At 41.0% G+C, this 25,147-nt stretch overlaps 1 protein-coding gene across 2 annotated transcripts in view; it reads right to left on the minus strand.

Annotated features, from left to right (window-relative positions):
• Positions 1-521: 521 nt before the first annotated feature.
• Positions 522-25,147, minus strand: part of asah2 (N-acylsphingosine amidohydrolase 2) — a 104,861-nt gene continuing 80,235 nt past the window's right edge. For both annotated transcript variants that reach the window (XM_041209143.1, XM_041209142.1), the window contains exon 21: positions 522-1,590. In XM_041209143.1, the coding sequence (XP_041065077.1) occupies positions 1,407-1,590 (184 nt within the window). In that variant the 3' untranslated portion in view covers positions 522-1,406. The remainder of the gene's footprint in view (positions 1,591-25,147) is intronic.

Consider the following 25,147-nt stretch of genomic DNA (forward strand, 5'->3'; position numbering starts at 1 on the left):
AGACTGAATATTGAGTTCAACAATTTTCGATCATGAACTCTCTCCTCCATCCCCATCCCCTTTCCAATCCCCCCTTTTTCCAATAAGTTATATAGATTTTTCTTTTCCCACCTATTTCCATTATTTTTAAATGTATCCATTGTTTTATCTCTACCTTTTAGCCTATTTCGATCCCTTCCCGCCACCCCACCCCCACTAGGGCTATCTGTGCCTTGCTTGTCCTGCTTTCTACCCTTAATGTCACCTATTAGCACATTCCTTAGATAATATCACCACCTTCAACATCTCTTTGTCCTTATGCCTATGACATCTTTTGGCTATCTCCACCTATCACTGACCCTCTATCCAGCTCTACCTGTTCCCCCCCCGCCTCCTTAAACCAGATTATATTTCAACTCTTTTCTATTTTTCTTTAGTTTTGTTGAAGACTCATAATGGACTTGAAACGTTAACTGTATTCCTCTCCGCAGATGCTGTAAGACCTGTTGGGTTTTTCCAGGTATTTTTATTTTTGTTTCATAAAGATCATGCAAATTTTCTAAATTTACATTTAATAATTTTGTTTAAACTCTTGAGAAGTCCCCACCTTTTAATGTTAATAATTATAAATGTCCTTTAATCTATAAATTTGAAGTCATAAAGATTTTTACTGAAGGCTAATGTCTGCAATCTTAACCATAACAGCAGCTTACTATAGTAAGTGAAGGAAGATAATTACTACTGAATATTAGCATGCTAATTCAAGGTTTTTAAAAAAAAGCCACGCTTGCTTTGTTAATACTGTTTTTTTTTAATTAAACGGGAGTGTAACTGTGTAAATGTTTAATGATTGTGTGGTTTCAATTAGAAAAGCCAAATCAAATACAACTAATTGAATCTATTTTTTTATTAATTGACAGTCCTGCTTCAGGAAAACCAATTATTTAGGGATTAAACAAATTATCCAGTTATCACTTATTATGGTGCATACAATTTCAGCCATTTTAAATCTGCCTGGTTCTCCTTTTCATCTCAATGTACAAGATATATTGAAAAATGTTTCCAATTTAAACCAAGGCCATTTGTTATGGAAAACAATCAGCTTTGTTAATATTACTATTTCATTTATTTTACTGGCTATTTATTAACTACACACAGCGTGGGAAGTTAAGCAGTCTTCCAGATGTTACAACAATTTATAGATGTTTTTGCATGGTTTGAAAATTCCCATCATATTTCTGTCCCAGAAATATGCTTTATGACAATCAATAGCGAATCACTCAACCAGGCTGTGAGTATAATGCATAGCTTTATCTTTTAAATTCAATGCCCTGCACTATGGTAAACAGAATTTTTAAACAAATCAAATAAAATTTAAATTGCAAAATGTGAATTATCTATTGAAATGATGTTATTGTCTATGAATTTCATTTTCTCACTTCAAAAGGGGATGAGGAGCCCTCATAAGGAGTGAAGACTGGTTTCAGAAACTTTAGTGTCTTAAAATGTCCAAAATGGCGTATTTTGTATGTTCCAAGCTCCGCAGTGTATGGGATGTGCCAGGCCACTGTAACATTGCTATAACCTTTAGGTGCTTTGTTCCAGTACAATCTAAAAACAAAAACAAACCACAGTTATAAAATGCAAACAGAATAAACCACTTGAAGTGCCACAGTCACCTGCAGAGAATCTCTCCACATTAACATTAATAAGTGAATACAAAATCAAGATGCAGAGTTTTGCTGATCAATGTGTGCAAGGGGATTGTCACTGGCATTCATCAGAGTAGAAATTCAGTGCAAAACGGATGGTACTTAATTGGCCGCCTGTTCTATACAGTGCCTGGTATGTAACACCATCGACTGCGAGAACTGAATACTGGGTGCGGTGTATAATGGACTCTAATTTGATATCTCCTACTTTATGCCACCACCAAAGACATATTTCTACTCCATCATTTCTATTCTCAAATACTTGGCACACAGAAAGTCGACAAGGCTGACAGTGTCGTTTAACCAGAGATGACAAGTAATTAAGGAGAGTTTTGAAGATAGTGTTGCTGAGCAAGTTTATATACAGTTCCAGCGCAACAGACACAATTGCCAGAGCCGCCTATTAATGATGGTTTCATGTACATGAACCTCAGAATCACTACAGCACAGAAGGAAGCTATTCGGCCATTGTGTCTTCGCTGGCTGACTGCAGGAGCAATTTACCTAGCACCACTCCCCGTAACCCTGCACTTTCTTAATTTTAAAATAATAATCCAATTCCTTTTTAAATGTCTTGATTGAACTTGCCTCCATGACACTCTCAGGCAGCGCATTCCAGTCCTAACCACTCACTGCATGAAAAAGTTTCTCCTCATGTCTCCATTGCTTCTTTTGCCAATTACCTTAATTCTGTGCCTCTTGTTCTTGATCCTTCCACCAATGGGAACAATTCTTCCCAATCTACTCAGTCCAGACCCCTCTGATTTTGAATATCTCTATCAAATCATCTCCCTACCTTCTCTTCCCCAAGGAAAACAGTCCCAACCTCTCCAATCTACCTAGATGACTGAATTACCACGTAGCTGGAACCATTTTTGTAAATCTTTTCTACACTTTCTCTAATTCCTTCAAATCTTTCTTAAAATGCGGCCCCCCAGAACTGGACATAATACTCCAGTTGAGGCCGAACCATTGTTCTATATAAGTTTAACATAATCTCCTGATGTGCGTGCTCCATGACCCTATTGATAAAGCTGAGGATCCTGTATGTTGTATTAACTGTGCTCTCAAATTGTCCTGTCACTTTCAATGACATACGCACATATACAGTCAACTACTATACCCCTTTTAGAATTGTACCCTTTATTTTATATGCATTATTCTATGATTATTATTCTGCATTATTCCTACCAAAATGAATCACTTTACACTTCTCTGCATCAAATTTCATCTGCCACTTGTTTGCCCGTTCCACCAATCTGTCTATGTCCTTTTAAAGTTCCACACTATCCTCACAGTTCACAAAATTCCAAGTTTCGTATCATTCAAAATTTTGAAATGGTGCCCTGTGTATCAAGGTCTAGTTCATTCATTTATATCAGGAAGAGCAAGGGTCCTGACACTAATCCCTGGGGAGCTCCATTACAAACCTTCCTCCAGTCCAAAAAAAATCCATTAACCTCTACCCTCTGTTTTCTGTCACTCAGCCAACCTTGTATTCATGCCGCTACTGTCCCTTTTCTTCCATGAGTTATAGCTTTGCTCAAAATCTGTTGTGCGGCACTTCATCAAATGCCTTTGGAAGTCCATGTACGTCACATCAACAGCATTACCCTCATCAACCCTCTCTGTTAATTCTTCAAAAAAACTCCAGTAAGTTGGTTCAACATAATTTGCCTTTAACAAATCCATACTGGTTTTCTTTAATTTACTCACACTCGCCCAAGAGACTATGGACTTTGTCCTACATTATCACTTCAAGTACCTTTCCCACCACCAAGGTTAAAGTGACTCTCATGTAGTTGCTGGGCTTTTCTTTACACCCTTTTTTGAACCAGGGTGTAACATTTAGAAGTGTCCAGACCCCTGGCACCATCATGATTCTAAGGAAGACTGGAAAATTATGGCCAGTGCCTCTACAATTTCCACTCTCTTCCCTCAGTATCCTTGACTGCATCTCACCTGGTGCCTTATCAACTTTAAGTTCAGACATCTTATCCAATACCTGCTCCTTATCAATTTTAAACCCTTCAAGTGTCTGATTTACCTCCTCTTTGACCATGAGCTGCACAGTATCTTATTCCTTTTTTTTGCAAAAATATACTTTATTCATAAAATATCTTCAATAACATTTCAAACCATTTCAAAATCACCATCACAAAAGTACAATCAGGTTCAACTTTTACAACGTGTATCACGAAATGCATCAATATAATAAATGAATATTACAATTATTTGCAGACATTCATTTTGAGCTGTACAGCCTGGAGGGGATTAAAACAGTTCCAAGCCCCTCGGTGCACTGCGGCAGAAAGGTCTTAGATGGTGACCTTTCCCCATTGCGCCTTTGCGGCGGTTGCCCCAAGTTTTAGTGCGTCCCTCAGCACGTAGTCCTGGACTTTGGAATGTGCCAATCTGCAACACTCAGTCGAGGACAACTCTTTGCACTGGAAGACCAACAAGTTTCGGGCAGACCAAAGAGCGTCTTTCACCGAGTTAATGATCCTCCAGCTGCAGTTCATGTTTGACTCATTGTGTGTCCCTGGGAACAGCCCGTAGAGCACAGAGTCCTGTGTCACAAAACTGCTCGGGATGAACCTCGACAGAAACCACTGCATCTCTTTCTAGATCTTCTTTGCAAAGGCACAATCCACAATGAGGTGAATAACAGTCTCTTCCCCACCACAGCCACCTCGATGGCAACGTGCAGAGGGGGTGAGACTCCTGGGGTGTAGTAAGGATCTGACGGGGAGGGCCTTTCTCACCACCAGCCAAGCTACGTCTTGGTGCTTGTTGGAAAGTTCTGGCGATGTGGCATTCTGCCAAATGACTTTGACAGTCTGCTCGGGGAACCATCCCACAGGATCCACCCTCTCCTTTTCCCTCTTATTCCTTGGTAAAGACAGATGCAAAGTTTTCATTTATTAACTCAGCTATGCCCCCTGCCTCCACTGTTCCTAAACAGCCCAGTCCTCCTTTTACTATGACTGTCTGTAGTATTTTGGGTTATCGCGAGTACCAGAAACTCAATCAACTGTATCTAACTGTGGTTGAAAATATTTCTGGAGGTTTCATTAGGCTCTTAATCAAACAATGTGCCAGTGTTTAACTCTTATATACACAGCATTTTAATCCTCTCTCCAATGTCTTTAATAGGAAATGAAAGAAAAACAGTTTTTTAATGTTCCTATAATTTTTTTCCTGGTTCGCTCATCACAGTGTTCTGGAGATTAATCTTCAGTCCCTGGAGATTCCAGGACAATCTTGAAGGGTTGGCAACCTTAACCAAAGTGCTTAGAAACTTTTCTTTTGCCTCTTCCTGCAGTAAAGTGTTGTTGGCTTTGAACTGGTAAACGAATAAAGCAAACCCTCTCCAAGCATATACACTTTCAGTTTAGCTGCATAATCATTTAAACCCAGTAAAACTTGCTTTGACTAAATTACAAATACACATTTTCTCGCTGTTTAATACACGTAAACTCTACTGTATTCCAGTCACAGATTAGCTTGTATTTTAAATGCACTTTCAAACACATTTATTTCAGATCTTAAGCCATTTCTAGCTTTGCAACATACTTCCCATATTTCTATTTCCATGCAGGGTATGGCTTGAATAATGATAATCTCCTGATACCTGCACAAATTCATACTGTTAGCAGTTATTATCAATACAAGATTGCACCAGCTCTCAATTTCAGCAGTTAGGCTCTGTTAATATTCTCTGTGATGAAAGTCTCTTACAGACCTCTGAGCCAATCAGAGAAGGATTGTCAGAGGTCATTGAACGAGCTTAAGCAGGCAAGGTTCCATGGGGTAACTGGACTACAGTTTCTCAACATCAGTTCAAAATTTGTATTGTGCCTGTAAACATTGCACTGGGGCAATTTAAATAGACCAGAGACAAGTTTTAATGTTCCTATTTTTAACACATGTCGAGGATAAATGAGATAATTTTGCTTCAGGTACATACAACCAATAATATACTATGCCTACAGCAAAGAGAACCATAGGCAGCAAATGATGCTTTAAGTTCTGATTTTGAGATTGATGGACATATATTTACGAAGGCATATTCCTTCTAAATTACCACATTAACCACAGGGGGCAACAAGAATCCAGTTTCATGTGTGATGTTGCAAATGCATTTAAACTCGCCTGTGGCCAATTGTAGGTGAAATTAGTTTTAAACCTACAGACCACCCAAGGTGTCATATTTATACCTACGATCTTATTATGGTTTACTTCACTGCAGTTACTCATTGGGTCAAAAGTATTAAGCTACCGCACAAATCATCTAATTCCTCCCTTCATATTCCCAACAATAAACTAGCACCTCACATTTATTTTTAGAATTCCTTTGAATCCTCACATCTGACTCTTTTGCACAATTTTAGTTGATATCTGTTGTCTCTTTGTTCCCTTGTAAATAGATGGAAGTTGTGACAATATACAATGGATAAGAGGGATGTTGTAAGAAGGGGTGTTTGACACTGGCTCAGTCCTGGCCTCCACCCTAAAATATTTTGTCCTGTCAACTCGTAGTGATTTGCATTTTAGCACCCAGTCAGAAAAGCGCTTCACCCCAGAATTTGCTTTTAAAGGCAGGAAGGCATTTGCTAAAGTTCATCACTGCAGGAATTTAAAAGGAATCAGAAAAAATTCATTCAGGTGAAGTTCATCATGTTGGTTTTAGGATTTTTTTAAAGGGCTGGGGCAGGGCTGTGGGGAGAGAGAGTCTGAGTAAATGTCCTGTGTGGATCTTGTAACAAAGGGGAAAAAATACATGGCAGGCAGGCCATTTAGGAGGGTATGCATTTCCTTACTGCTTGCATCACTTACAGGATAAGTATGCTGAAGTTTACTTTTTGAATAATTTAATAAATATTCTCAGTCCCAAGAGTTTGTCACATACTATGGAACAAGCAGCAGTCGGCTAGCACAAACTAAATTTGAATATATGCTGATTAGTGAATTGATTTTAAAAGCCTGATGTTCAGGCAGAGGAACAGCGTCACAACATTGGGCCTTAAATCGCTGGAAACCTGCGCCATAGTGATAGTGTACCTGTGAAGAATAAAGGAACGCTTTGTATCTGTCTTCATGGTTGAAGTCACAAAATGCAGTCCAGAAATAGTTGGGATCCAAAGGCACAATGGAAATGAAGAACATTATTTCTAGTGACAAAAATAGCACTGGAGACGTTTATGGAACTTGAAGGCAACAGATATTGTGGACCAAGGATAAAAGCAAAAAATTGCGGATGCTGGAAATCCAAAACAAATATAAAAATACCTGGAAAAACTCAGCAGGTCTGGCAGCATCTGCGGAGAGGAACAGAGTTAACATTTCGAATCCGTATGACTCTTCAACAGAACTAAGTAAAAAATGAAGAGAGGTGAAATATAAGCTGGTTTAAGGGAGGGTGGACAAGTAGAGCTGGATAGGGGGCCAGTACTAGGTGGAGATAGCCAAAAGACGTCATAGACAAAAGGACAAAGAGGTGTTGAAAGTGGTGATATTATCTAAGGAATGTGATAATTAAGGGTAGAAAGCAGGACGAGCAAGGTACAGATAGCCCTAGTGGGGGTGGGGTGGGGTGAAGGAATTGAAAAAGGCTAAAAGGTAGAGATAAAACAATGGATGGAAATACATTTAAAAATAATGGAAATAAGTGAGAAAAGAAAAATCTAGATAAATTATTAGAAAAAAATGGGGGGTCGGAAAGTGGGTGGGAATGGAGGAGAGAGTTCATGATCTATAATTGTTGAACTCAATATTCAGTCCAGAAGGCTGTAAAGTGCCTAGTCGGAAGTTGAGGTGCTGTTCCTCCAGTTTGCGTTGAGCTTCACTGGGACAATGCAGCAGGTCAAGGACGGACATGTGGGTATGAGAGCAGGGTAGTGTGTTGAAATGGCAAGCGACAGGGAGGTCTGGGTCATGCTTGCAGACAGACCGAAGGTGTTCTGCAAAGCGGTCACCCAGTCTACGTTTGGTCCCTCTAATGTAGAGGAAACCACATTGGGAGCAGCGAATGCAATAGATTTAATTGAGGGAAGTACAAATGAAATGCTGCTTCACTTGAAAGGAGTGTTTGGGCCCTTGGACAGTGAGGAGAGGGGAAGTAAAGGGGCAGGTGTTGCACCTTCTGCGGTTGCATGGGAAGGTGCCGTGGGAGGGGGTTGAGGTTTAGGCAGCTACTCTGGCCCCCTCCCACAAATCTTTCTCTGGTACATCGATGATTACCCCTGTGCTACTTCATGCTCTCGTCTGGACCTAGAAAAATTTATTAATTTTGCTTCCAATTTCCACCCCTCCATCATTTGCACATGGTCCGTCACTGACACTTCCCTTCCCTTCCTTGACCTCTCTGTCTCAATTTCTGATGATAGACTGTCCACCAATATCCATTACAAGCCTACCGACTCCCACAGTTACCTTGACTACAGCTCCTCATACCCCACTTCCTGTAAGGACTCCATCCCATTCTCTCAGTTCCTTCGCCTCCGTCGCATCTGTTCTGATGATGCCACTTTCAAAAACAGTTCCTCTGACATGTCTTCCTTCGCCGAGGTTTCCCACCCACAGTGATTGACAGGGCCCTCAAATGTGTCCGGCCCATCTCCCGCACATCCACCCTCACACCTTCCTCTCCCTCCCAGAATCATGATAGGGTCCCCCTTGTCCTCACTTATCACCCCACCAGCCTCCGCATTCAAAGGATCATCCTCTGCCATTTCCGCCAACTCTAACATGATGCCACCACCAAACACATCTTCCCTTCACCCCCCCCCCCCCCCCCCCCGCGGCATTCCGCAGGGATCGTTCCCTCCAGTACACCCTGGTCCATTCCTCCATCACCCCCTACACCTCAACACCCTCCCACGCCACCTTCCCACACAACCGCAGAAGGTGCAACACCTGTCCCTTTATTTCCGCTCTCCTCACTGTCCAAGGGGCCAAACAGTCCTTTCAAGTGAAGCAGCACTTCCCTCAATTTAGTCTACTGCATTCGTTGCTCCCAATGCGGTTTCCTCTACATTAGAGAGACCAAACGCAGACTGGGTGACCGCTTTGCAGAACACCTTTGGTCTGTCTGCAAGCATTACCCAGACCTCCCTGTTGCTTGCCATTTCAACACTCCATCCTGCTCTCATGCCCACATGTCCGTCCTTGGCCTGCTGCATTGTTCCAGTGAAGCTCAACGCAAACTGGAGGAACAGCACCTCATCTTCCGACTAGGCACTTTACAGCCTTCCAGACTGAATATTGAGTTCAACAATTTTAGATCATGAACTCTGTCCTCCATCCCCACCCCCTTTTTTTCCAACAATTTATATAGATTTTTCTTTTCCCACCTATTTCCATTATTTTTAAGTGTATTTCCATCCATTTTTTTATCTCTACCTTTTAGCCTTTTTTGATTCCTTCACCCCACCCCACCCCCACTAGGGCTATCTGTACCTTGCTTGTCCTGCTTTCTACCCTTAATTAGCACATTCCTTAGATAATATCACCACCGTCAACACCTCTTTGTCCTTTTGTCTACGACATCTTTTGGCTATCTCCACCTAGCCCTGGCCCTCTATCCAGCTCTACTTGTCCCAACCTCCCTTAAACCAGCTTATATTTCACCCCTCTTCTATTATTACTTAGTTCTGTTGAAGAGTCATACGGACTCAAAACATTAACTCTGTTCCTCTCCACAGATGCTGCCTGACCTGCTGAGTTTTTCAGGTATTTTTATTTTTATTGTGGACCTGATATCCTGTATCCTAAGGCTTTAAAAGAGGTAGCTGCAGAGATATTGAATGCCTTCGCTTTGATCTTTCAGAATTCTCTAGATTCTAGATCAGTTCCCAAAGAATTGGAAAATAGGAAGTGTAACCCCTCTATTCAAGAAGGGGGAGAGAGAAAACAAAATTAGGGTTCATGATATGATCATGGATTGAGGATTGGTTAATTGGCAGAAAACAGAGTAGGAATGAGCAAGTCATGTTTTTTTTGGCTGGCTGTAACTCATGAGAAAGCACAAGGACCAGTGCTTGGGCCTCAGCCATTTACAATCTACAATCAATGACTTAGATGAGGGGGCTGAGTGGAAGGTAGCTGCATCTGCTGATGATACAAAGTTAGGTGGGAAAGTAAATTGTGAGGATGGTGCAAAGAGGCTGCAAAGATAGGTTAAGTGAGTAGTCAAGAGCATGGCAGATGGAATATAAAGTGTGGAACTGTTTCACATCCCTGCTCATTCCCCATATCCCTGCAAATTTTATAATTTCATCTATATATGTAAATCCCTTTACAAAGTTGTTATTGAATCTGTTTCCAGCAACTTTTCAGATCGCGGATTTCAGATTGTAACAATTCTCCTTATCTCCCTCTTGGTTCTTTTGCTGGAACATTCATTTTTAGTTTCTGGGTACTCGCTGTAGCCTTAAGCCAACAGAACCTTCTTTAGATGGTTTAACTTTTCACTGCTAAAACTATTGCTTCGAAGAAATTCAAACTCCCAGTTGTTTCCTGAAAGAACCATGCCACAGGGTTACACATTTTAAACAAAAACTTTTATTGCACAGGAATTAAACAAATGATTAATTTAACACTTCATTTTATAAATCTTAATTTTATCAAACTGCTTCCCATTTTGTTTTTAATTCCACTCAAGAGTTATTTTCCAGGTTTTTTCACTTCTCCTGGGACCTAGCCAAAGCTTGCACAGTTCTCAGAAATTCACTCTGACTCTTTTCAATTTCCCAATCTCACACTTAGACTTCCGGAGCTCTCTCACTCTGTGAGGATTCCACGACCAATCTCTTCCACTAGCTTTACCAGGCAGATCTGACAATTTTAATTCTTCATGAATTTGAATTTTTCATTCCAAGCATGGGCCTCAATCACAATCCCTGCTCAGTGTCTCCAACCCAGAAACACACTAGGTTCTTAATGGTTTATGCTCTTTGTTCTGGCTGCTGTCCGGTACACAACTCCCTTCTCACAGCCTTCCAAGCTGACCCATTGTTTTTGGAAAACATACAGACAAACCCAAAGAGAGTGACTTCCCTTGACATCAAGACTGCATTTGATTGAGTGTGGCATCGAAGAGCCTTAGCAAAGCTGGAGTCAAAGGGAATCAGACGGAAAACTCTCCAGTGGTTGGAGTCATACCTGGCACAAAGGAATATGGCTGTGGTTGTTGGAGGTCAGTCATCTCAACTCCAGGGCATCACTGCAGGAATTCCTCAGGGTAGTGTCCTCGGCCCAAACATCTTCAGCTGCTTCATCATAGGCCTTCCTTTCATCGTAAGGTCAGAGTGGGGATGTTCGCTGATGATTGCACAATGTTCAGCACCAATCACAACTCCTCAGATACTGAAGAAGCCTATGTCCAAACGCAGCAAGACCTGGACAATATCCAGGCTTGGGCTGACAAGTGGCAAGTAACATTCACGCCACACAAGTGTCAGGCAATGACCATGTCCAACAAGGGAGAATCTAACCACTGCCCCTTGATGTTCAATGGCATTACCATCACTGAATCCCCCATTATCAACATCCTGGGGGTTACCATTGACCAGAAACTGAACTGGACTAGCCATATAAATACTGTAGGTATAAGAGCAGGTCAGAGGCTAGGAATCCTGTGACAAGCAACTCACCTCCTGACTCCCCAAAGCCATCCACCATCTACAAGGCACAAGTCAGGAGTGTGATGGAATACTCCCCACTTGCCTGGATGAGTACAGCGCCCACAACACTTAAAAGCTTGACACCATCCAGGACAAAGCAGTCCACAAACATTCACTCCCTCCACCACCGGCACACAATAGCAGCAGTGTGTGCCCTCTACCAGATGCATTGCAGGAATCCACCAAGTCTCCTTCAACAGCACCTTCCAAACCCTTGACCAATAGCATCTAGAAGGACAAGGGCAGCAGACACATGGGAACACCACCACCTGGAAGTTCCCCTCCAAGTCATTCACCATCCTGACTTGGAAATATATCGCTGTTCCTTCAATATCACTGGGTCAAAATCCTGGAACTCCCTTCCTAACAGCACAGTGGGTGTACCTACACCAAATGGATTGCAGCGGTTCAAGAAGGCAGCTCATCACCAGCTTCTCAAGGGCAACTAGGGATGGCAATAAATGCTGGCCCAGCCAGTGAAGCCCACATCCCATGAATGAATAAAAAAAGGAACAAAAGGCTCCCTCCCTGCAATCTATCCCAATGTGGCACACCTGGGATATCCCACATAGAGATTGCAACTAATTAACTTCCATTCCAAATTTGTCCCTTAATCTAAAAATTATATGGATAGTTTAAGACCTTCCCTTGTTTACTCTTTGCTTTCATCTTTTCTTTGATATGGCACCCACATGAACAATTTAAACTCTTATCAAGACTCCTTATTAGGCAGGCATCTTGGCTCCACCAAGACTCAGAAAGAGATCATTCCATTGGTCAGTTTTCCCAATTCCAACTCAGACCTCATTAAGTAAACATGGACGATCCTTTGAATGGTAATCATATTCGGGGTGTTTACCAATTTCTCAAACTCAAGATGTCTCCCACTTATCTTACATTTATCTCACATTTAAAAATCCAATTTCCCCAAAGATAAAAGTTTGTACAATATGAAAATAGATGTTTTCATAACACTAGACAGGTCCTTGGTTTAACATCTCATCTGAAAGACAATTACTAGACCCATAATGTTTTCACTAATTGGACGTCCTTTTATCTGCTTTACACAGCTTGCTGCTTTAATACTCATGCTTTCAGATTTTCATGAGCCATATTTAGTCTTGTGTTTAAATTAATTCTAATACAATGGCTGCAGAAATATGGATTTATCTTGATTGAAATTATTACATAGACAGTGCTCCAGGCAGGAAGGATGTGCAGATCTCAGGGAATAATATGCTCAAGGAAACCAATATATCTAGGACTTAACTAACTACGTACTATGATAAGTACCACGTGGAGACATTTGGTCAGGATAATACAAAGTGTCTTTTACCGAGAAACTGTAGTAATGAATGCCTCAGAGTAAGCTGATTTACCCACTGTGATTACATTTTATGTTAAACAATGTTTATCCTGAGAAAGGTGGAAGATGTTTAATTGATGGCTGGTCTGCATCAAAATAAATCAACTTTAATGTGTTGCTATGGTAATATTTTTGAATGTTGCATAACTTGGAATTCATAGTATGCATTACAATAGTGATTTTCATTGGGAGTTTTTACTTCAAATACATTAGTTACATTGTTAATATACCCTTAACACATTAACGATACATGTAGGGTATCATGAGATTAAACCAAAAGTGGATATAAGCTCTATTTTGAAGTACATACTCGTGGATTTCTCCTCGCGGTCTATTCAACCAACATGATACTATCTATGACATCAACTGTGGTTCAAGCTTAGAGATAACTGCAATGGCTGGGCATAAGACCTTGCATGTCCACCCAATACTCATTGCTTTCACTGGACTAGAACATAACATAAGAACATAAGAAGTAGGAGCAGGAGTAGGCAATTCAGCCCCTCGAGCCTACCCCGCCATTCATTACAATCATGGCTGATCTCATTTCGGCCTCAACTAGCTATCAAGCCAGTTCATAGATTTCTCAAAAGAACTTGTAAACAGAAAAGGAGCCATGAATAATATAGGTTTTGACAAATTTCTTCTAGCAGGAATATCTTCTTGGTCCGATCATTATGTTACATTCATATTTTAAGTTTTAAGGCCTGACTTTGGTTTTCACGCACCAACAAGAATTGACTCATGGCTCACGGGATCTTGGGCTTTATAAATAAAGACACAGAGTGCATAAGTAAAGAAGTTATGATGAACCTTTATGAAACTCTGATTCTGCCTCAACTGGACTAGTGAGTCCAATTCTGGGCACTGCATTTTAGGAAGGATGTGAAGACTTCAGCAAGGGTGCAGAAAAGGTTCATGAGAATGATTCGAGGGATGAGGGACTTCAGTTATGAGGATAGACTGGAGAAGCTGGTGTTGCTGTCCAGAGAAAGTTGAGAGGGAATTTGATAGATGTGTTCAAAATCATGAGGGGTCTAGAGAGAGAGAGAAACTATTCCGATTGGTGAAAAGTTTGAGAACCAGATGACACAGACATAAGATGACTGGCAAAAGGGCCAAAGATGACAAGAGGAAAAGCTTTTTTACTCAGTGACTGATTAGGATCTGGAAGGCACTGCCTGAAAGAATGGAGGCAGATTAAATTGTGGCTTTCAAAAGGGAATTGGATAATCACCTGAAGATAAAAAATTGCAGTGCTATGACGAAAGGGCCGGGGGATAGGACTAACTGCTTTTGCAGAGAGGCAGAATGGCCTCCTTCTGTGCTGTAACCATTCTATGACACAATTATTACCTGCTTCACTATCATAACAATTGAGAACTGAGGGATTCTCTCAGATCATTGACTGAATCTGCACTGTCGACATATTAAATAAGCTCACACTTGACTTCATTAGTTCAATTTTTCTGCCTAACATTGTTGAACTTTTCCCAATGCTGAACTGAAGGAGAACAGGACTTTTAACTTGAGAATAACTCATTTAGATAAACAGCTTCAGGATTTTACCATCACGACTTTACAACTGGGAGGTATCAGTTCATGCATTAATGACAATGACTGTCCATGATAGTCATATAAATCTGCATTAAGATGTAATCATTAACTAAACATGAGGCAGTTCAGTGACATTGGTTACTGACAAATATGAGCAGCAATGAATAGTTTAAAAGTTTTAGATTGATCAAATTAGTCAAACATCCCTCCTGTACTAGAATTAAATGACTGAATCACGCTAAAACATTTATTGCTTGATCAGGGCTTATCACCAGGCCTACAAACTACTTCTCTGAAATATTCCACCTGTGTTTACATTGGAATCATACAAGCACAGAAGGAAACCACTTGCGTCATTGTGGCTATGCTGGCTCTTTGAAAGAGCTATTTAATTTGTCCCACTCCCTGCCCTTTCCCATAATCCAGCATTTTTTCCCTTCAGGTACTTACCTGCCTATAATTCCCTTTTGAAAGCCATGATTGAATCTGCCTTCATTACTCTCAGGTAGCGCATGCCAGATCCTATTCACTCACTGTGCAAAAAGGTTTTTCCTCATGTTATCTTTAGATGTCTGCCAATCTATTTAAATGTGTCCTCCAGTCCTAGACACTTCCACCAACGGAAACAGTTTCTCCCTGTCAGCTCTGTCTAGACCCCTCATGATTTTAAACACATCTATCAAATCTCTTCTCAGCTTCTCTGTTCCAGGAACATCCACAGCTTCTCCAATTGATCAAGTAACTAAAGTCCCCCATCTCTTGAATCATTCTCACGTATCATTATAACACAACAAAAAGATCTAATACCTTGGGAATATCTTCTGTACAAGGCATTAGGCACCAATCACTCATAAGGGATTGGGTAAACATGTGTGGGTTCATTTATTAAGACTAGACATGTGAGAACAGTTATACATAGGCACAAAGCTTGAAGACGCATCAGCAGAGCTGTCTGTGCTGTGCTCTGTTCAAAGCAAAAGTGAACCTAAGACTGGATCACAGGGCACAGCTCCCTTCTAGTGATGTCATATGGTGATCCCTTAAAGGCATATTACAGCATCCCTCTTCTTTTTTAATGTTACTTCCTCCTGCCTTCCAAAGAAGTATCACTATTTACAATACATTTTCATGTTTAGATACCATTACATAAGTGCATAGAACTGATCAATCTATGAGTCTCTAAAGTATGAAGGTAATCTGCTGGTACACCCAGACCTTGTAATGGTAACTTTGTCTGGGGGTTTCTTGAAGGGCTCACAGTGATCTGTGGGATTGTCATTCTTGGATGTTCCTGGTTGCATTTGAGATCTTGTCCTAGATGCAATAGGACTGTACTGTGTTTGAGGAGCTGGAATGTATCCGATTTGTCCTTGGTGATGCCTCACCATTGCATCCTTGAGTGTAATGTCTTCAAAGGACCTCGGTTCTAAGCAAATCCTTGTCACCTCAGGTGGTTACCAACTATCATCTGTGGGATCCTGGATGTGAACTTGTTGCCCCAACTGTAAACTTGGCAATTCTGTACCTTCATTGCTATCATTCAAGAAGTTTTCAAGACTGTCCTCTGGTTTCTGAGGGAGTAAAATTGGTGAGAGTAGGTAAATTGATATGCATTAGTCTGCCAGACATGAACTCTGCTAGTGATGCAATAGTTGCATTTAAAGGTGTTGCACTCAGATGTAACATTGCAATATGTAGAGCTTGCTTGGTCTATCTATATTTGAGAATTAGGGATCTCACTGTGAATTAGTTGTTCAGATAGGCCGTTAGGTTTAGAGTAATGAGGAGATGAAGTAGCTTGATTGATATTCCACTTCTCAAACATATCATGAAATGGCTTACAAACAAATTGCTGACCGCTATCCGTAATGATCTTTCTATGCACACCAAACAAACTGAAAATAGCACTTAGAATGTGTGTGCAACAGTTGTGCTTGACATATTGTGCAATTGTCGAATAATGAGGTACTTGGTAAAATAGTCGATGATGACAATGAAGTCAGTGCCATGGACATGAAAGGAGTCGGATGCAATTTTGCACTAAGAATAGGTGGGAACTTCATGCGGAATCAGTGGTGCTTTGCGCTGACTTGGCATATGCTCTTGACAAGTCTTGTAATTCTTGACGACGACTTCACTGTCATTGTTCATACCTGGCCAATAGACTGTCTCTCTTGCGAGTCTTCTCGACTGATCTATGTCCATGTGTGAGTGATAAAGTTGATGAAGAATATCAGTTCACAAAGATTACAGTATGATGACCTGCCTCTACCTTTAAAAGTGACTTCCTAGGAGATGCCTAGCTCATCCTGATTAGGCCAAAACGGTCCCACTATTTGTGGACATGCTGGATTGAAACAGACCATCCTTCGATAATGATTTTCCAGTTTCTGTTGTGTGGAATCTTTCAGAATTTCTTCTTGCAGCTGTAGGCATTTGCATTGCACAAAATGTACCAGATCAATTTGAAGAACATCTTCAAGTTCAACATCAATGAAGTTAACTTGTAGATCTAAGGGTATGTCTTCTGCTGTCACTGAGTTAGGCAATCTGCTAAATGTATCTGATGTGATCACCAGGTTACCTGGCTTGTACCTAATCTCACAGTCATAGGGCAGAATATTAAACTCAGAATGTGGGTGCATGCTTGACACGCCAGAGTGTAAAATGACGTGTGATCACATTGGGCGTGTGTCCGACATCATCGTGTAGTCTTGCGATATTTCATTCGGTGGGCACGCGCCAGAGTTGGCAGCACGCCCGCCAATAATTAAAAAGCCTATTAAGGCCATTAACAATCTAATTAAATTCAAATTTACGCTGCCTGTCCAACCTAACGGTTGGCGGGCAAGTGAAAAGGCCAAGTGGCCTTTAAGTTTTTTTAGGAAACCTCATCCACAAGTGGGGTGAGGTTTCCTAAAGCAAATAAATATTAAATAAAAACTTTATTTTTGAATTTAAAATATTCCAGCTCATGTGACAGAGTCACATGAGGGGACATGTTTTATTAAATTTTTATTCTCTTCACTTTTTTTTTTAAACACAGCCCTTCAGGCTCCCTGAGGCACGGAGCTGCCTCAGGGAGACTGAAGCGCTCTTTCTCGTGCATGCGTGAAGATTGCGCTAGGCCTGCTTACTGTCCTCCTCCTGCCTGCACAGACAGCATTCAGCGCTGCCACTCGCAATCCACGCAGGGCAGGCCTTAATTGGCTCACTCACATGAAATTGCAATGTGGAGCTGATTGCGGGCGGTGGTCGGCGTACTGACTGCCCCCGCCAAGAGCTAAATCCTGCTCATAACCTTGAATCTTTATCAAGAGGCATTGCAATCTAGGCAGTGCACTGGTCAAAGGTTTTCACCAGATCATCTCTAGTGGCTTGTAGTCGGTCTCTACCACAAACCTTTTGCCAAATAGACAGGTATGAAAATGCAAGATTCCAAACACTAAAGATAACGTTTCCCGTTTGATGTTGGAGTAGTGGGATGGCGTTACAAACAGGGACTTTGAAGCAAATGCAATCACTTTGCCTTTTCGTAGTATGTATGCTCCCAGACCTTTCTCTGTTGCAACTATCTCCAGGGTAGTTGTCTCCTTAGCATTGTAAAACTGCAGTGTCGATGCCTCTGATAATGGCTGTTCCAGAGTTTTGAAGAGGTATTGGGGGTCTTCGTGCCACAAGAATGGTACATCCATTCGCAATAATTCCCTTAGCAATAATGGTCTTTGAGCGAAATTGGGAATGTATGGAGACAAGAAATTAAAGAGACCAACAATACTTTGAAGTTCATCCTTATCTTGAGGTGTTGGCATGGATTTAATATCTGCTTTACTTGGGTTAGGACATATGCCAGCACTGGAATAAATAGAACCAAAAAAATTGATCTGCTGCATATTGATATTGCACTTCAGACTGTTGAACACCAATCCTTCAGTATGTGCTGTTTGCACCAATAAGTGCAGATCACGGTCATGTTCTTGTACCGTTCTTATTACAATAGCTATGTCATCTGCGATACAGATGCACCCTGGTACCGTGAGCTTGAAAGTGCTCCTGACTGACAGATAGCCCGTTGAAAACAGTATTGTCTGAAGAGTATGAAATGCACTAAGCTCTTGGTACTTCTCCGCAACGTATCCTGACCAGTGCCTATGCTTGGCATCAAGCTTTGCAATAAATTTTTTACCTGCAAATCTTGGATTCAACTCCTCTTTTATGGGTATTTTGTAAGGACAACATTTCAAAGCTACATTTAAACATTGTGAATCAAGGCATACTCTCAATGATCCGTCTTACTTAATGAAACATGTGATTGAGCTGCACAAATCTGTATGCTTTTATACTCTCTGATGACTCTGTTTCTCAATTTTGTCTAGCTCAACGTTCACTTTATTTTCTAAGTGGATGTTGCACTTATGTGGTCAATCAATTGATGGACCTGCATTCTCCTGCAAGTGTAATATTGCAGCTCCCTTGAAACTGCCAATTTTGTCTAAACATTCTGGATATTTTGATGTTAGATCATGAGCTGAGGTGATGGGGTAGCTTCTGAACTTGATCTACCTTGTGATGTCTGACTGATTCCATGGATTGTTACTAGTATGAGGTCATGACATGCCGATAGACTTACAATTGCTGGACCTTTAGTTTCCACATTGTAAAACATCTGTGACACCCAGAAGGATTGATTGTACTTGCACTCTCAAACTTTGTGTCATCTGCAAAAGCAGAGACATCCCAGTACCGACACCTGGGGAACACTACTTTGTAGCTTCTTCCTGTCCAAAAAAAAACCGTTCATCACTATTTTCTATTTCTTATCCTTTAATCAACTTCATATCCAAGCTGTCACTATTCCATTTATTCCATGATTTCAACTTTGCTGACAAGTCTAATGTATGTCAGTTTTTCAAATACCAATAGGAAGTCCACTTACACCTCATCATCCACATGAGCCTCATTAAAAAACTCAATGAAGTTCGATACATACAATTTGCTTTTAATAAATTTGTGTTGGCTTTCCTTCATTAATCCACACTTATCCACGTGACTGTTAATTGTGCCTCGTAATAAAGTAGCAGATTTCACCAATTCAGGGATTGATCCCAAATCTAGAGGGTACAAGGTCATATGCTAACCACTTCAGCTGGACAGTGTGCACTTTGTTTTAATAAAGTGTATATACTTTTGATTCACTATGAAACCCAACATACAGAGTTCAACATCAAAGAAAAACTGCAAACTGTCAGGCAAATACTAGCGGGCTTTCCACAGCATTCTCCAAGGTCACAATGAAACAAATTTTCCACTGAGTGCAAGACCCACATAAGTGTAGAAATGTGCAGCTGCAGGAATTAATACACGACAGAATTATTTTTATTTATTCTCGGAATATGGGTGTTGCTGGAAATGATTGCATTTATTGCCCATCCTTTGTTGCCCTGAGATGATCTTAGTGCTTTTTTTTTTAAATTGGCTGACTTGCTAGGTCAACTATTTGGTTTGGGACTGGAGTCACATATTGCCAATAAGGATGGCAAGTTTTCTTCCCTAATGACAAGAGTGAAGCAGTTGGGTTCTTAACAATTCAACAGCTTCTGATCCCTTTTTGCTGATACCAGTTGGTATTTCCAGATATTTTTGGAAAATGATTTTTTATTCTCAATCTGCCACTGTGGGATTTGAACTCTCATTCTCTGGATTATTAGTCCAGGCCTCTGAGTTTTGAATTGACTTTTTGATTCATTAACAGGTCCAAGAGGTTTCTCAAACTTGCAGCAGTTACAATGACTAATTCAGTTGGAGTGCGGGGTATAATGAGTAGGGCAAGATTAGCAAATAGATTTACAGACAGAAGAACCTAACAGAATCAGTAACATTCTCTTCCCCAGGAAGTTTCCTATGATCCCTCTGACATTTCATGATAGTCCCATACAAGTGAAAGGTTACAGATAGAAAGACCAGCTGTTCTATTGACAGTCAAGTACCAGCAAGACTGTCTTAGTCCATGGGCTTAGCAAATCACAGGTTTAACCTGCCAGCAAAGAAGTGACAAGAACAAAGTTGACTTAGATCCAGTCTGTTAAGTAGTTCATAGATTAATGGTCTCTAACAACCTAATTCTAATTGCAATCTTGCCAAACTTGGGATACAGGGAAACACAAATGACATTTGCATTCTAATCTAATCCAGGCTTTCATTCCAGTGCACTACTGGGGAGGTGCTGCTCTTTTGGAGTTGCGGTTTTTCAAATGAGACGTTAAACCAAGATCCTGTCTACCCTCTCAGGAAGTGCATAAGATCTCATGGCACTATTTCAAAGAATAGGGGGTTATCCCCGTTGTTGTGGCAGTCATGCTGGTACTTGACTGTCGTTAGAACAGCTGGTCTTTCTATCTGCAACTTTTCGCTTGTATGGGACTATTACGAAACGTCAGAGGGGTCATAGGAAACTACCTGGGAAAGGCATTGTTACTGATTCTGTTAGTTCTTCTGTCTGTAAATCTATTTGCTAATCTTGTGCTACTCCTCTACCTCCCCCATTGAACTAGTCATGGTAACTGCTGCAAGTTCGGGAAGCTTTTTGGGCTTACTACTCAATTAACAAGTTGATCCTCAACTAAAATCACTGAAACAATTTATCTGGTCATCATCCCATTGATGTTTGCCGGAGATTGTGCACAAATTAACTGCTATATTTCCTACATTACAACAATGATGACACTTCAAAAGTACTCAATTGGCCTTAATGCACTTTGGAACATCCTGAGGTTGTGAAAGGTGCTGCAAAAATGCAAGTTCTTTCTTTACAGTAACCATGGCATTCTGTCCATAAGTTAAAAGTTATAAGTTCACATTTTCATCTAAACAAATTAGATTTGGAATATAAACATGACAGAATGGAACATTTTCTATAAAGAGATGGAAAGGTCATTGGTCCAATTATATTTTTTTGAGTTATTTACTTCAGGGTGAAGCCTTCAGATTTAAAAATGACAAAGGTCACTTTGTAAATCTGAGTAATACGTGAGAAACCCAAGATTTCTGCCTTGTTTATTTTAGCAGAAAAAGTAGTCACATATAAAGCGTTTGGACGTTTTACTACATTAAAGATGCTATGTAAATGCAAGTTCTTGTTGTATACATGATCGCCAGGTAGTAATGGACTATTAACCCCTAAAGAATCCTTCCTTTCCAAATCAATATCATCAACAAAAATGGCCACTTTAACTCATTGAGGCCTTGTTAATAATTGGACTACCAGCCTGGATTATTGTAACAATCCCTTGGCTTTTAGACAGGTATGCTTCCTCTCCAACAGGCGAGCCAGGAATCCTGCTCTGCCACACCCTGGAATTTCAGCTCACTGCATCATCCAAACAGAAAAACTTGATGAGTTTACCATCTTCTTCTACATCATGAGGACTACTTTGCTTAAATGCTATTGTCCGGGGCTTCCATCTCACTTCAATGAAAGAGAAGATTTCAAAGATTCCACAGCAAGAGGATTGTCTGTTTTGTGTATCTATTTTATATGCTGCAGTGTTGGAAAGATTTGCAGGCTAACTAGCAACCAGTTCAATCATATTTTGAACGCTTGGGAGTTGAACCCAAGGCCTTCTGGCTCAGGGAGCCAGAATGCCACCAACTGAGCCAAGAGACCACCACTGCAAAAAGGGAATCACGCAAATGAGTTTTGTGCCCAAAGGCAATGGTGAAGCAACTGTTGCTGGATAACTCTCAGGATCACAAAGAGAAAGGGGAGCCCAGAAATACAGGGAACGTGGGAAGCTCAGAGTAGGATTAAGCAAAAGCATTGGGCGGAATATTCTGCTTTCATTGTTGGAGAGCTTAGAGGCGTGAAGGGCATGTAATTTGGCGGGGTAGTGGTGGACCTGAGCCCCACTGCCTTTTCGCCTCTATCAGAATTAAGTTCTAGGCAGGAAGGCCCATGCAACTAAATACTACTTAAGGGCCTCATCCTTCTGTCACTGGTATTAACCCAGCTACAACCGGGGCCTGTCTCTATGTGGCGTGCATGGCAGGTGAAACTGTGTGGGCCGCTTGTCAGCTGGTCGGGGGGGAGGGGTGTGGTTGGAGAAGAGGGGGGTCCCTGGACCAAAGGCAATCAGTACCTGATGCCGGATCGAAGGGCTGGACATCAGGAAGGGGCGGTGCCCACTGAAAGCCACCCCCCACCCCCCACCCCACTTGCTCCTGAACCCCTTTCTTCTTCCCCCTGCAATCCCCACCCCACAAACACCCGGCCTCCCCACATTACTTACCTGTATCCTTGGTCCTCCATTATCGTCTGATTGGCTGGCAGCTCTTGCCAGGTGGGGCTTCTGCCACCGGAGTCTTGATTCCAGGGAATGGCCCACCAGTAGTCTTGCCATTGCCTGATTGGCTTGCAGTTTGGCAGGCTTTCCCAAAAAGAGGTACCTTGGGTGTCTTGCCGGCCCTCCAACTGGCAGGCAAGACCCCCGACGCCATAACAAGATTCCATCATTGTGTTCTATTGCAACAGAATCAGTAAACTTGACATGACAAGAGGGGCAATGGATGAGAGGTTCAGGGTCATACTGAACATCTCAGGAGTTGGCTGCTTTGTCACATACCAGTCATTGAAAAGGCAACTGTAACCTTCCATAAAGCACCTTGCTACAAACAGTTCGTGCAGCATCAAAAATGGAGGCAGCAGGAATTCTTCAAGACACAGAGCACTAGGTTCTGTATGCATTAAGGTATTTACATACCCTTCAATTCTACAGCATGCTCAAAAGGAAAGAGTATCTTCCATCGCTATGCCAATGGTATGCAACATCCTCCAATAAATTATTCAGTGACCCTGGGAATCACCAATAATGTTTTCATCTGGAGAGGACCTTTAGAGGAGGAAGGGTGACAATGGCTGGTTCTTCAGATGTACTGATAGCTGCAAATGGGAAGGCTAATTGGAATTTGAGGGCACTCATGAGCGGTCATTTGAGGTAAAGCAACACTTAAATTCATGAATCAGTCATAGTGAGCTTTACTGTATCTTACTTCCCTTTGAAGCATCTCAATTGCATCTGCACCTATGACCTCCAGCGGCAGTACATCCCACATTCTTACACCCCTTTCTAAAGATTTCTTTTTGGCTTCTCTTGTAGCTACTTTGCCCAATATTTAAGATTGTGAGCAGAAATTAGTCTGGACTATTTATGTCACATGAATTTGGCCTGGTAATATGTGAGTGCACAGGAAGGCTTTTAGAAAATGCACTGAGGTGAAAACGGGCAAATAAGACATTTCCCCTAATGTTAATGCAGGCTAATTCAGTGAGAGATGGTCAACCCTTGCATCTGAACTTCTTCATACAGACAACTAACCTCCAGCAGACAACTGTATCTGGGAAAAAATAGTCCAGGTTGGGTGAAACCTTGTTGTCTGTAGAGGTTTTGTTTCAGATTTCCAGCATCCGCAGTATTTTGCTTTTATCTTCATGTCTGTGCAAAAAAACTTTCGCTTGATGCTGGATATTGAGGTATGACTATAACCGCTTGATTGTGCTAGCTCAAAACTGGCAAGTCTGGCTGCCACTCTTGCCATGCTACCCAAACTATTTTGTGAAGGAATGATAGTCTGGGCAGAACACAATAAAACACAGATTCTAACATTGAATAGAGCTGTTTGTCACTGGGAGGTGGTTCCTCAAAAAAAATTGATAACTTGAGACAGGTGTCTGATCCTATAATAACGAATGTATTATTTTATTAGTCGATCGAAAGGTACAATGCCCATTCTTCTATCCCAAGGTGTTCTTAGGTTCAAAGCACACGTTACTGTCTTATTTCAAAGACTGCTTCCAATTAAAATAAAATACATTTATGGTCTTTTAAGCAAAGCTACAAATATCAGAAGTTGCAGCTGATTTGTTTCAGTGTCTGACTTGAGCTGCAGAATATTTTCTTTTTACAGACATTTTGCAACAGTTCCCGCTTTGGAAGTTATCAACAAATAAAATAACTTCTATATGATTTTGAATCTCTAGGTTTTTGTTCATGTGAAAATCCTTGTGTAAAGTTTTCACAAAATAGAATTGGAAGAAATTCTTCATTTAGAATCTTCTATCTAATCTTGCCAGTGATCTTAAAGGGATCTTACGAGCACAGCGCAGCAAAAATATGAAAATCAGCGCAGATGTGAATCAAAGATCAAGTACACAAATGGAGATTTTGCAGAAGTATCCCTTTACATTCATAGTCCGATTATATCACTAACAAGTCCATCACGTATTGTCACTACCCTAACTATTGCACATTCACTCAAGCAGCCTATCAATTTAAACACACAGACTTGCAGAGAACTAGCTATTCAAACATACAAATGAACTCAATGTTAGAATCTGACATGATCAAACTCTCCTATCTTCAGCCATACAAAGAAAGGCCTGTCTACTGTGGGATCATTGGAGCTCAGTCACTTCCCGCAATAATATTGTGTGATCAATTGCTCAATAAGTCTTCTTTTAACTCGAGATTTTTTTTCCTGACACAATACCAGCATTAGCCTCATGTGATTAATCATTTCTCACTCCAGTAGCTTGATTACGTTGAACAGAAACATGAACTAACTATTTTGATAAATAACCACTCATATTATCAACAATGGCACTAGCTTGGAACTGTCCTTGAAAGTTTAAAGTTCAGTAAATTCAGATGCTGACGTCTAGTCAGGTCATGAACTTCTATCTCAAAGGTACTTGTCACTTCCACTCCCTCACTATTGGCAAACTAGTTTATGTAACGTTTTTCTTGCAATAGAGCACACATATTAGATTAGATTAGTTCTCCCCTTTAACATAG

This window comes from Carcharodon carcharias, chromosome 17, assembly GCF_017639515.1.
Source record: "Carcharodon carcharias isolate sCarCar2 chromosome 17, sCarCar2.pri, whole genome shotgun sequence".
NCBI classification, from domain to species: domain Eukaryota; kingdom Metazoa; phylum Chordata; class Chondrichthyes; order Lamniformes; family Lamnidae; genus Carcharodon; species Carcharodon carcharias.